Source organism: Myotis daubentonii, chromosome 18 (assembly GCF_963259705.1).
Source record: "Myotis daubentonii chromosome 18, mMyoDau2.1, whole genome shotgun sequence".
Classification (NCBI taxonomy): Eukaryota; Metazoa; Chordata; class Mammalia; order Chiroptera; family Vespertilionidae; genus Myotis; species Myotis daubentonii.
The window spans coordinates 29,513,642-29,527,618 of NC_081857.1; the positions used below are offsets into that span (position 1 = coordinate 29,513,642).

The window sequence follows — 13,977 nt, forward strand, 5'->3', positions numbered from 1 at the left end:
CAAGAAAGCGGCAAGCAGATGGCCGCCGAGGAAGCCATGAAGGCCCTGCACGAGGAGGCCACCAACTCGGCACCTTCCGATAACCAGGTGAGGTCATTTTCGACTCAGAAGAGGCCGGTCATGTTTAGCAGCAGGATGGCTTAGGGTTGCCCGGGAGCCCTCGGTCGCCTTCAGTGTTTACGGTTCCTCTTTGCTCGGCTGATTCCCTTTCAGTCCGGAGGTACCAGCACGGAGTCATTTGATAACTTGGAGTCGATGATGCCCAACAAGGTTAGGAAGATCGGCGAGCTCGTCAGATACCTGAACACCAACCCGGTGGGCGGCCTGCTGGAGTACGCCCGCTCCACGGCTTCGCTGCCGAGTTCAAGCTGGTTGACCAGTCCGGACCTCCTCACGAGCCCAAGTGAGTGCTCCTGTCCCGGCCGCAGCATGTGTCACAGGTGGGGTCCACCTGGAACCCAGGGAAAGGAAGGATGTGTGTTAGCCATGTCTCCGTGACCCCCTAGAGCGGGTGGGGAGCATGCGGCCCGCGGGCCGTATCGTCTGGTCTTGGCCCGGCCAAGGCACCGTTACGGGTGGAGCTCGAAATGTAATACACCTAGGAGCTTTTGTCATAGCAACGGAATTTTTAAGCTGATCATTTGGTATGGCCGGTGTCATAGCAACGGAATTTTTAAGCTGATCATTTGGTATGGCCGGTGAATGCTGTTATAAATATCCAGATGGCCCTTGGCAGGAAAAGGTTCCCCACCCTGCCCTAGACGCTGAGCATCCTGAGATGATAGTCACTTTTCCAATGAGTGTAATCCTTTTTAATTTTAACTAATTTTCATTTTCAAGAAATCACTCAAGCTGATTCAAAAAGTATGCAACGAAAGGTCTCATTTCTAACAGACTCTAGTTCCCTCCCCATGCTCCCCATACACTATTACCAACTGACTGAGTCCCTCTAGAACTTTCGAGCATATATTAGCATGTTTTTCTTTTTGTTTTAAAAATAAGTATTTAACATATGTTCTGTGCCAGGCCTTAACTCCTTTCCTTACCAGTAGAGATCATTACAAATCAGCATGTACAGATCTGTCCGACTCCTGCACAGCTATTAAACCAGAGATATGAAAGGTCTTTTCGGAAACAGATACCCATGTAGTTTACCTAATTTAAGAAAGAGAATGTTGCTGCTGTTGAAGCACCCACCCTTACATAATCTATTTAACCCATTTCCAATGACATTTAGGTTAGTTCTGGTCTTACTATTAAAAACACTCCTCAGTAACTGTCCTTCTACGTATGTCTGCTTACATGTCTGTAGTACACATTTTCAGGAATTTCTGGGCAAACATGGGTCATGTACCTTTTTTTAAGTTTTTTTTTAAATAGGTAATAGACTATCCAAGTTAAAATTATTCAAAAACAAAAAAGTATATAAAGCTCATTCTCACCCACTCTCCCTTCGGCCCAACTCTCACCTACACACACACATACACCCACCCAACACACCAACATGTAGTAACTTTGTTATTATGTATCCTTTCATAGTACCCTCGTATAAATACAAGGAAGTATATATATTGATCTCCAGCTTGCTTTCCACGTATAACAGTATTACCTTGGAGAATTTCCATGTTACTTTGTATTCTTTGTATATGGCTACAAAGTGCAGTGTGCCAATGTCATGATTTATTTAACCAGCCCTTATTGATGACCACTTGGATTGTTTCCAGACTTTTGCTATGATAAACAAGGCTGCAATGAATAACATGTACATACAGAATTTTGGCAAATATTGCTAAACTTTCCTCCAGTGAGAATCATACCAGTTTATGCTTATACCAACAATACAGGGTGGGCAAAAGTAGGTTTATAGCTGTGAGTACAGAGTTTATGCTTATATTATTATTTTATTAATTATTGTATTATTTCCATATGAATAATTTTCAAACCTACTTTTGCCCCACCCCATATATAAAAATGGCTTTTCCCTTACACCATGACCAATATGGTATTATCAACATTTTTATCTTTGCCATTCGAAAATGTGAAAAATGGCACCAAAGATTATTCTACATTCAGATATTTATCATAATTTACCATATTAATAGATTAAAGGAGAAAAACCAATCGATGTATCTCTCACTTCACTGTTTCTCTTTCCCTCCTTTCCATTCTCTCTGAAAATCAATGGAAAAAAATATCCTTGGGTGGGGATTTTTTTTTTTTTAAACCTAGTACGTTGACCAGCGTGCACCCCACTTTAGAACAGTCAACATCGACAAGGCCAGAAAAGGTCCTCTCCTGGGCACGATGCATTTAGGATGTGTCACAGGCTCCACCCTTGGTTAAAGCCACAGGCTCCTCGTTCACACCCTTCGCACTCCCCTCGTCCTTTAACCTCCATCGGTGGCAGGTTTAGTCCATTTCCTCTTTCACTTCTGTAAAACTTTCCATACAGTCCTCCCGAGGGCTTCAAATCATTCACTCAGAACCTGAGAACTCACTGTGAACCAGATTAAAGGTATGAAAAGTGCCCCTGAATGGACTGCAGACACAAGCACAGCACAGGGCTTACTGGCGGTGAATGCAAGGACTGTGGGGACACAGTGCACATTGGCCAGTGTCCCTGGGGAGCCGGGGAAGGCTGCACTGAGGAGAGAAAATACTGATTGAGAAGCTACGTGTATTGAACGTCTGGCACAGTAACACACTTCACTCCTTAATGTGAGTCATGCTGGGTCCTCTTTTTTTCCTTTCTCTCTGTCCTTGGCAACCTTCACTAATTTTTTTTTTACCTTTTTTTTTGTTTTTATCCTCCCTCGAAGATATTTTTCCATTGATTTCTAGAGAGAGTGGAAGGGGGGGAGAGACAGAAACATCGATTGGTTGCCTCCTGCATGGGACTCGACCGGGCTGGGGATCAAGGCACGCGCCCTTGACTGGAATCGAACCCACAGGCCGACGCTCTGTCCACTGAGCCAAACCGGCTATGGCTTACGACTTTTAATATCAAAATGCTGGAGACCTTTTCAGAGCGCCAGACTCCTCGATCCAGCTGCTTGCTTGCCGCTTCTTGGACGGACATCTCAAAAGCAGCACTCTTGATTTTTGCTCCCTCAACCTCTCTGCCCTTGTCTTCCCATCTCAGTAAATGACACCACTCTCCATCCGTGAGTTCTGTTATGTCTACAGTTTCCATCCCAAATCCTTCCTCGTCTTTCCAGCTCCACTTACCCTCTAGGCTAAGCACTATCTTCTCTCTCAGAACCCAGGGCAGTAGTCACCTGACCTCCCTACTTTAGTCATTCAACCAGTATTTGTGGAGTACGTCTTATTTGTTAGTGCAGGAGCCAGATAGTCATCAGTAGTCGCGTAAAGAAACGTGAGCTCTCGTGTTTGACATGTATGACAAAGGGCTCGAGTGGCATGTGCCTGACAACCTCCGTGCATGACCTGAGTCCGGAGGGGCGAGGGCTTCTCTGAGGAGGGAGATTAAGGGAGAAGTGGGGGGCTCTAGGCGGAGGAGACAGTCGCCCACGGTGCTGCTGCGGTGGGAAGAGAGCGGTGCTGCTAGGCAGCTGCAGGAGGCCCGGTGGGCGGGGCAGACAGCACAGGCGCCCGGCCGGTGAGACGAGCTGATGGGAGGCCACAGGCCTTGGAGACGTCGTGCTGCTGCCTTCCCAGCACTGAAAGGTTCTAACTGAGGGGCTGCCACTTGCCTCCACCCCCGGTGTTCTCTTCCCAGCCTTTTCCTGCTGCATTTTTGTACTAAGTTTTCTTTCCTACTCTGAGAAAACCATTTCAGACCTTTGCCTCTTTCTTCAAATTTCCACCAAAATCCCTCTTCCTCACTCTAAACTGGTGATCTTAGTTCACACTTAATTGAGAAAATAGCAATAATCATATGACCAGTACTTCACCTTGGCCATCAGCAAATCCACCTCCCTGCCTGCTTCTGTCCGCACCACCTGCCGGAAGCATCCTTCCTCCATCGCTGTGCCTGGGCCCCTTCCCCCTCGTCCGCCCCTTCGGGTCCCTCCCTCCCTCGGCACCAGGCTGGGTACTTATGTCAGCCTGCAGACATGCCCATGTCCGACCTCGGGACCTTCCCTTGAGCCCACCTCATCTCTCTGCTCCCCTCCCAGCCAAACCTGTCAATTTGTAGTCTTTGTCTTTCTTAACTCATTCCAGGAGCTTTTGTCCCCAGCGTTTTGCTAAAAAGGCTGACCACCAGCCACATGTGGTTATTGAGCATTTGAAATGTGGCTAGTATGACTGAGGAACTGAATTATTAATTGTATTGAATTTTAATCAAAGTAATAGCCTCGTGTGGCTAGTATCTACCATACTGGACAGTGCGGCTCTAAGGATTCTAACTGCACAATTCACAGATTTTTATCATCGATACATACATGATCCATGTGCAAACACATGAACAGCCGTGAAATTCTCCACCTGGCGGAGACCCACCATGCTAGCCCCGCCCCCTCCAGGGTCTTTCACCCACTGTCCCTGTCCTTCACCGGCCGTCAGCCCACCGCCCTGCAGCACCTCTGGCACCAGCACAATAGAGTGAAGGTGTTGGATGCCTTGGATGAGCAAGGACTAGCGAGAAGCTCGGTTCCCGTGACCGCCTGAGCTCCCCAGCCTCGATCTGAAGCTTTTCCCATACGCATGTGGATTAGCCAAAGCAGGGTCTCCAACCCGCAGATCAGGGTGTTTGAAAGCTAGGCTTCTTGAACTCTGGTCGGAGAGACGCTCCAGCCATTTTGCTCCATCCTGCTCTTCCCTCTCTATGTGTGAGACCCCCCGGCCCACAGCGGCACTGCCCACCTCCCTGCTTACTCAAGCCCTTTAAGTCAGCAGAGTCACATGCCAAGGTGCTCCCCCGTCCCCCATAGCCATCCCTGGTCTAGGGCAGACTTGACGTTCTGACCTAAGTAACAGTCCAGGTTATATCCGAATCTAGCAAAAACCACACTGCGACCCAGGAATGTCCAAAGTCCAAGCACTGCTGCCTTGGAGAGCTGTGACGGGGATGGGCTGATGGCTGCCTCTTAAGCAAAACTTGCGTTTCCTACACCTGCCGGCAATTCAGATGCTTGTCTTTGTCCCCTGCCTCTCATCCCAAAGGTTTGTTTACCAAGCAAAAGTTGGGGGTCGCTGGTTCCCAGCCGTCTGCGCGCACAGCAAGAAACAAGGCAAGCAGGAGGCAGCGGACGCCGCCCTCCGCGTCCTGATTGGGGAGAACGAGAAGGCAGAGCGCATGGGTTTCACAGAGGTAACCCCAGTGACAGGGGCCACTCTCAGAAGAACTATGCTCCTCCTCTCGAGGTCCCCAGATGCACAGCCAAAGACAGTTAAGCCGTCTCCTTCGTGCTCTCTTCCTTGGGGGCCCAGCCAGCTCCGCCGGGTGGAGTTAGCTTTCCGTTGCTAGTATGTGCATCACTCCCGGGCTTTCATATTAGCCTCCGAGAACGCGGGAGGGACACCAGGCCCGCGAGGGGACAGGACGGTCCACCGTCGGGTGAGCGCGCTCTCCCCGCCCGCTCCGGCCCTGACTCGGCCTCCTGCCCCGCAGCTCCCTCTCACCGGCAGCACCTTCCACGACCAGATAGCCATGCTGAGCCACCGGTGCTTCAACGCGCTCACCAACAGCTTCCAGCCCTCCTTGCTGGGCCGCAAGATCCTGGCTGCCATCATCATGAAGAAGGACTCCAAGGACCTGGGAGTGGTGGTCAGCCTGGGGACAGGTGGGCGAGGCTGCCCGCCCCCGCCCGCACGGTGCCTGGAGGTGGCCTTGTCCTCTCCTGGGGTCCCCTGGGGCGAGTGTACGATGGGAACACAGGCGATTACACGTCCCTTTAGCTCCAGATCATGGGGAGGGGGGGTGCGTGCTCATCCCCAGGGAAGGGAGGACGGGAGTCAGGATCTGATGAAGTGCGGCTGCGCCGCCTTCACGCCCTAAGACTGAGCCGGCCCCCCCCCCCCCCCCCAATTCATCATCGCTGTCCTTTGGGCATTCACACGTCCTTCCTTCCGGTCCTGCAGGCAATCGCTGTGTGAAAGGCGACTCCCTGAGCCTGAAGGGCGAGACCGTCAACGACTGCCACGCGGAGATCATCTCCCGCAGGGGCTTCGTCAGGTGCGCGGCCAGCCAGCCCCTCCCGCCCCCACAGCGGCTCCGACACCCCCACGGCAGCTCCGACACCCCCAGACGGGTCGGGCCAGCCCCTCCCACCCCCACGGCAGCTCCGACACCCCCAGATGGGCCGGGCCAGCCCCTCCCACCCCCATGGCAGCTCCGACACCCCCACAGCGGCTAGACGGGTCGGGCCAGCCCCTCCCGCCCCCACAAAGAAATGCCGAGGCCCCAGGGAGACCCCGGGCCTTCCTGCCCGAGAAACTGAAAGGGCTGCAGCGTTAGGCGCCTCCTTACTGGGGGCAGATCCCAGAAGCAGCTGCTCCCCAGGCTCCCACTGTCTCTGACCCAACTTCCTCCTGCAGGTTTCTCTACAGCGAGCTGATGAAGTACAACCCCCAGACGGCTAAGGACAGCATATTTGAGCTCGCGAAGGGAGGGAAAAGGCTGCAGATCAAGAAGACCGTGTCGTTCCACCTCTACATCAGGTCTGTGCCGCCCGAGCGGGCCCTGCCGGCTCCAGGGGGGGTGTGGAATGCTCTCCTAGTCCGTAAACAGCGAGTCCATGGGCCCCACTCCGCTCTGTACGGACCTGGAATGGAATGACTCCCACGTACGCTTCTGCCCACCCCCGTCTCCCACCACATGGGACAGTTCTTGAGCCCAGGGGAGGAAGAGAAACCTCTGCCTGGGCGAGTGTTAACAGGTGCCCTGTCCTGCAGCACGGCCCCGTGTGGGGATGGTGCGCTCTTTGACAAGTCCTGCAGCGACCGCGCGGTGGAGAGCACAGACCGCCACTACCCCGTCTTCGAGAACCCCAAGCAAGGCAAGCTCCGCACCAAGGTGGAGAACGGTGAGTGCACGCCTCCTCCCCACACCAGGGCTCTGCTGAGCCCAGGCTCCTCCGGGGCCCCGGGCACCGCTGCCGGGGTTTTGCCATTAATTGCAGGGGTTGGAGGGTCCTGTTTACAGGGAGAGGGAAGGTCTGGGTGGGGGACATGTGCGCAGGAAGATGAGGATCAGAGAGGAGGCAGAGCTGCCCTCGCCCTGAGAGAGCCTGGCTGGAAGTAGCAGCATGGGAGTCGGCTCCCGGCTGTTCCTCTCACAGCCATGGGAATGGATAGAGCCGTGCAGGGCGTGCTTCCGCCCAGGGCCACTGTGGGTCTGACCCAAGCTCTCACGCAGGGGAAGGCACGATCCCCGTGGAGTCCAGTGACATTGTGCCCACGTGGGACGGCATCCGGCTCGGGGAGAGACTCCGCACCATGTCCTGCAGTGACAAGATCCTCCGCTGGAACGTGCTCGGCCTGCAAGGGGCACTGTTGACCCACTTCCTGCAGCCCGTGTACCTCAAGTCAGTCACACTGGGTAAGGGCCATCCCGGGAGCCAGAACCAGCCTGCCCTTCTAGGCCCAGATCTCAGCAAACCGCATGCTTCGTGGCCAGGAGTTAGCACAGTGTCTCCGCTTTTCAAAGTGTGTGCGAGTCAGTAATTGATGCTGAGTGCCCATCTGTCGTGATGGGAAGACGGGTTTAGGCAGCAAGCCCAGGTGAGGGACGTGCCAGGCAGGTCTCTCCCGATGAGTCCCTGAAACACAGCGGCTAAAACGGCAGTGTCTTCCTTTTCTTGACCTCCACAGCCCTCCGCCTTCCCAGTTCATTCCTGGTGCCAAACGTGTGCTTTTTCTCACACCCAGGTTACCTCTTCAGCCAAGGGCATCTGACTCGTGCCATTTGCTGTCGTGTGACGAGAGATGGGAGTGCGTTTGAGAATGGACTGCGCTATCCCTTTGTTGTCAACCACCCCAAGGTGCTATAACCCTGTCTGCTTTTCCCTCGCCATTTTCTCCTCCTCAAGCCATCTGTTCGCAGAGCAAAAAAGTCCGGTGTGGCCCAGGGAGCCTTAGTTGGTATCCCAAGAACCTACCCTTTTCTCCTGTGAATGCCAACAGCTTTCCCCCTTTTAGTCTGGAATGAATTTCCATCAAAGTGGGGTTAGTGTGCCTAGAGTTTCAGCCACGTAGAATCCTACATAAATGAGGGGCAAGGTCCCGAGCCCTCACTCCCTTTGCCCCCTGAGACTCGGGTCCCTGCTTCTAACCTTTTCCTGAGACGTGTCCGTCCTCTCCCGCTGCTCCTGCGACTCCTAGGTTGGCCGGGTCAGCGTCTATGATTCCAAAAGGCAGTCCGGGAAGACCAAGGAGACGAGCGTCAACTGGTGTCTGGCTGACGGCTACGACCTGGAGATCCTGGACGGCACCAGGGGCACCGTGGACGGGTAAGGAGCAGGGAGCACAGAGCGGCTCACAGGGACGGCGTGGGTGCCAGCCTCCAGGCTTCCGAGCTACCCGCCCGCCACGGCGCCGGCCCTGGCTGAGTAACGTTTCTGTTTCCCCAGGCCACGGAATGAACTGTCCCGGGTCTCCAAAAAGAACATTTTCCTCCTATTTAAGAAGCTCTGCTCCTTCCGGGGCCGCAGGGATCTACTTAAACTCTCCTATGGTGAGGCCAAGCGAGCTGCCCGTGAATACGAGATAGCCAAGAACCACTTCAAAAAAGGCCTGAAGGACATGGGCTATGGGAACTGGATAAGCAAACCTCAGGAGGAAAAGAATTTCCACCTCTGCCCAGTATAGTGTGACTCGGGCCTGGCGGGTGGCGGGCGTGTCACTGGGGCGAGAGGCAGGTCGTAGCATTCCTCATGTTAGTCAAGGGTTTTGTTTTTTTTAATTTTTCTTTTATTTTCTCCTTTTTTTTTCTTTTTTTTTTTTTAATGGAACCACAATTGGTGATACTGAGACCTCGGGGTTCCTATTTATCCTGCTTTCTTTGGGAATACCAGCCAGGTCTCACCAGGCCCCTTCTCTTTTCCCAAGCAAAGAGGTAGAGACGTGAGGGGAGAGAAAAGGGGTCTCTCTCCTTCAACCAGCGCGGAAGCCGTCACTGAGCACCCGCAGCCCGTTTCCTCACCAGTTCTGTTTGGGGGTTTCCATTTCCTGCCCCTCAGTGTGCTACCCTGGCCTCTTGAGGTCTTGATTAGGTTCCAGTCAACTCTGTGAGTCACATCAGGAACTGATTTCATTTGCGGATTCTGCAAGCCCCTCCGCCCCGTCGAGATTCCTTCCTGTGGTCAAGTTTCTCATTTCCCTCCAAGAGGGTAAAGAGGAGACAGCCCTACAAGCAGGAGGAGAGCCCTGCGGCCCCGGAAGGAGCAGAGCTTCTTAGAGCCCGCTGAGGGAGGTGCAGCCCAGGTGCCCCTGCAGCTAGCAGACCATTTCCCAGGGAGCTCAGGCAGGCCCGGGGAGCAGGCAAGCTCCCAGCTGCCCCTCCCACAGCATTCCTAGGAATGTGCCTGCAGTGGGGGTGAGGGCCTCAGGGCAGATTGCCTCTGGACTCAGCAGGAATAAGGCAGAAAGGGACGAGGTCACAGCACTCTTCCACCCGCAGGTCTCCCTTGACAGCCACACCCAGGGAAGCTCATGGAGCCGCGGGTGACTTAGGAGTCTGTAAAAGAACGCCGTAAGAGTCGGGTCCTAACTGCTACAGATAACCTGCAGTTGCACAGATTTAGATTCAGATGTAATTTTTCAAGTGCTTTTGTTTTGCCGGAGAGCTTCAGAAGGTCGTTGGGAGCAGGTCACAGGGGTCTTTAGGGACGGACACAGGACTGCAGCTGTAGATGGAGGGCAGGTTGTCTGCAGATCCCGTGAGGTGGAGCCCCGGGTCTACACCTCAAGCTAATGGCGCCTGTGGTCAGAGCCGTCGGCCTCCCTCTGGGCCGTGTCAGGCGGATGTACCTGCTCCGGAAAAGCACAGAGGCCCTGCCACTCAGCCCGGAGCCGGCTCTTCCTCTAGAGCAAGCCTGTCAGACGCGTGTTTGAGGCATGCGGCCCATTGGCCACGAGTTTGACAGGCTTGCTCTAGAGGGTCCCTCCATCTTTACCTGTGAACATGCTGAGCCAGCAGCTCACACACCTTTCACCCTCCCTCGCCCCGCACTACTGACTAGTGAACGCCCATCGGTCCCACCTCTTCAGCAATGGATACATCCACATTCACACTTTCCTGTGGCTACTGTCCCCCAAGATTGACCAAATGCGAAAACCCAAGTTTCATGATGCACTAAGGACGTCTCCATGGGAGCTGGCAGGGGAGCAGTGCTGTCCTCTGGAGGGAGGCGCCTGCCCGCCCTGGCCCTGTGACAACTGAAGGCACAGGGGCCAGTCCTGCCTCGGAGGCAGCCGACCTGGTTCTTGAGGCTGGGGGGGTGGCGCCCACTGTGCCTCTGAACCTGGGCCCCGGGGCCTCCTGCAGAGCACGGGGCTCTCCAGAGACCAGAGCCCCCTCACCCCGGCTCTCGTCTGGCAGCCAGCCGTGCGGTGTTTGGCTTCTGCTGTAGGAAGAGAGCCAGGCACCTGCCCCCCGTGTCTGCTGGAAACAGCCCTGTGTCAGCCCTGCACGGCCGCACCCCGTGCCCCTCGGGGTCACAGGAGGCAGAGCCTGCCTGGAGTGTTCTCACCTTCTGTCCAATCTTTGTTTCTAATAAGCAGGACCCCCTTCTCCCTCCCCCTTTTTTTAAAAATGACTTTGTAGTTGATTTGTCTGAACCGTGGCTTGTGTGCGTTCCTGGAATAATCACTTGTAAAAACTGCCGCCGCTTGACACCGTTTCCCTTACTCCCTGGGAAGAGACTGTTGGGTTTTGGGGTCGAAACAGTGACTCCAGGAGCAGAGGGGGCACAGCCCGAGCCTGGACTTGGTGCCACAGGCTGCAGTTTTTAAATTCCGCTCTTATGTGTCTCCCTGATACGTGACTAACATTATACATTCCTTCTAAAGAAATAAATAATCTGAATTGGTAGAAAACTTCAAGTCTTGGTTTCTTGGGGGAGGGGAGAGTGGGGACGGAGGGATTTCTGGCACCAGCACTAGCTGCGTCTGATACTTGGGGAGAAGGCCATCCCCGCCTGCAGAAAGAGGCCATTTCAGTGCACCTACCTGGGAACTGAGCTTGCGTCCGGGTGAGGTACATCAGGCATCCCCCCCAGTCAGAGCCCACCCCTTAAATGTCTTGTTCCCAGAGACTTGGATAGGCAAGATTTCAAAGCCCAGAGTCAGAAAAGAGGCCATGAGACAGTATCACAAATCACCTACAGAATCCCACCTCTCCTGGAGGGATGTGTTTACAGCCCCTCCCTCCCACACTCCCCGCCCCAAAAGGTGTTCCGCCTGCGGGATGTGCCGCCTGAACCAGGACTGGCTGGGTGGCCGTCTCAGGAGGCGGGCCATTGCCTTTTACTGCATAGCTGGCATCCAGAATATTTCTTCGTCTTGAATTTCAAAGAGAATGCACCACTTGCCACATTGTAATTTAGTCCAGAATTTCTACAAGACTCATGCTTGACCTTTTAAGAATGATACGCCAGAGGACACAAGGGTGCGGCTGTCACAGCAAAGCCTCCTTCCTCATCCATTACACAGATGCAGCAGCTGAGGCGGGTGCATGTTTGGGGCACATTAAGGACCAGAACTCTGGGTGTGGCTCAATCTGTTGAAATGGTGCTGGGTGAGCTGGACAGCTTTTAAACGCAGGGAAGGGTTATGGGTCTGCTGCCAGGATGTGCCAGGAGCGCCGCTGTCCTGTTCTCAGGCAGCCCCTGGCCCCATTCAGAGGGATGGAGTGTCCAGGACTTTGAGAAAGTGGGCAGTTTCCCACCTACTAAGGCTAGTGCCAGGCGTGAAGGCTGTCCCGGCCGCCCGCCTCAGGCGGGAAAGCAGACTGCCTGCGGGACCACAGTGTTTTCCTTAGTGCCGTCCACCCCGCCTTTCATCCAGGAGGCCCACCATTTAATGCCGTCTCCAGGATTTGGGTCCAGATCAAACCACTGTTCCGGGAGCAGGGCTGGCCTCCACGCAGACTACAGCCTTGACTTCCCAGCACGCAGGGGCTGTGAGAGGAGGCCCCTAGCCCCCCGCCTCCCCAGGAGCTATCTCTGGGCCTGTCTACTACAGGCCTAGCCATTTGGTCATTTCATTTCCATCTAGTGAACAAATCACAATAATTGCACTATTACCACTGAGCTTTTCTTTGGGTTCTGTCTTTAACCTCATGATGCTTTTTTCCCAGCATTCTCTGATTTTCCCATATTTGCCAACCTGGGTCCTCCCTGCCCCCCAATGTAACAGACAAGATGTCTTTGGACACAACTTGTCTTTACAAGAACCTTGAGTTCCTAACAAGGATGTCCACTTTCACCACTCTTATTCAACACAGTACTGGAAGTCCTAGCCACAGCAACCAGACAAGAAGAAGTAAAAGGCACCCAAATTGGAACGGAGAAGGTAAAACTCTCATTATTCGCAAATGAAATGATATTGTCCATAGAAAACCCTAAAGACTCCACCAAGAAACTACTAGATTTAATAAATGAATTTGGCAATGCAGCAGGCTACAAAATCAACACCCAAAAATCAATGGCTTTTTTATACACCAATAATGAATTCTCAGAAAGAAAAATAAACAATCCCATTTACCATTGCAACAAAAATAAGATACTTAGGAATAAAATTAACCAAGGAGGTAAAAGACTTGTACTCAGAAAACTACAGGACATTGAAAACAGAGATAGAGGAAGGTAGAAACACATGGAAGATTATACCATGTTTATAGATTGGTAGAATTAGCATCATTAAAGTGTCCATACTACCCCAGGCAATCTACAGATTCAATGCAATCCCTATTAAAATACCAACAGCAAATTTCACAGCTCTAGAGCAAATACTCCAAAAATTTATATGAAACCAAAAAGGATCCCAAACAGCTGCAGCAATCTTGAGAAAGAAGAACAAAGTTGGAGGAATCACAATACAAGATATCAAGTTATACTACAAAGTCACCATAATCAAAACAGCCTGCTACTGGCACAAGAACAGGCATATAGACCAATGGAACAGAACAGAGACCCAAACCATTATGCTCAATATTTGACAAAGGAGGCAATAACATACAATGGAGACAAAATAGTCTCTTCAATCAATGGTGTTGGAAAAATTAGATCCATGCAAAAAAATGAAACTAGACCACCAACTTACACCATACACAAGAATAAACTCAAAATGGATAAAAGACTTAAATATTTAAGTCAGGAAACCATAAAAATCCTAGAAGAAATCATAGCAAAATCTCAGACATCTCTCATGGGAATAGGTTTACAGATACAGCTCCCAGGGCAGAAAACTAAGGAGAAAATAAACAAATGGGACTACATCAAAAGGATAAGGATCAACCAAAGGACTTGTATGCATGCATATAAGCATAACCAAAGGACATAAGACACGGGGGGGGGGGGGTAGGGGAGGCGAGGGGATTGTCAAGGGCGGCGGGAAAAAAGGGACACATGTAATACCCTTTGTAAGACTAAGCAATAAAATAAAAATTAAAAATTTAAAAAAAAAAAGGATATGCTTCTTCACAGCAAAAGAAACCAACAAAACAAAAAAGGAGCCACTGCCTGGGAGCACATACTTGTCAGTGACACATCTGATAGAGGGTTAATCTCCAAACTAGATAAGGAACTCATACAACTTAACAAAAGGAAGACAGACAATCCAATTAAAAAATGGGCAAAGGACCTAAATAGACACTTCTCCAAAGTGGACATACAGATGGCCAAGAGACATATGAGAAAAACGCTCAAAGCCACTGATCATCAGAGAGATGCAAATTAAAACGACAATGAGGTGTCACTTCACACCTGTCAGAGTGGCTACCATCAACAAATGACTGCGAGGATGTGGAGAAAAGGGTCCCTAGTACACTGCTGACGGAAATGCAGACTGGTG

At 52.2% G+C, this 13,977-nt stretch overlaps 1 protein-coding gene across 1 annotated transcript in view; it reads left to right on the forward strand.

The window, feature by feature from the left end:
- Window positions 1-11,001, forward strand: part of ADAR (adenosine deaminase RNA specific) — a 19,948-nt gene extending 8,947 nt beyond the window's left edge. Inside the window, 12 exon segments of the mRNA XM_059675050.1 lie at window positions 5-87; window positions 214-340; window positions 343-403; window positions 5,128-5,275; window positions 5,576-5,747; window positions 6,046-6,139; window positions 6,502-6,624; window positions 6,859-6,989; window positions 7,322-7,504; window positions 7,834-7,946; window positions 8,287-8,414; window positions 8,535-11,001. Coding sequence (XP_059531033.1) covers window positions 5-87; window positions 214-340; window positions 343-403; window positions 5,128-5,275; window positions 5,576-5,747; window positions 6,046-6,139; window positions 6,502-6,624; window positions 6,859-6,989; window positions 7,322-7,504; window positions 7,834-7,946; window positions 8,287-8,414; window positions 8,535-8,772 — 1,601 coding nt within the window. The 3' untranslated portion in view covers window positions 8,773-11,001.
- Window positions 11,002-13,977: the final 2,976 nt, after the last annotated feature.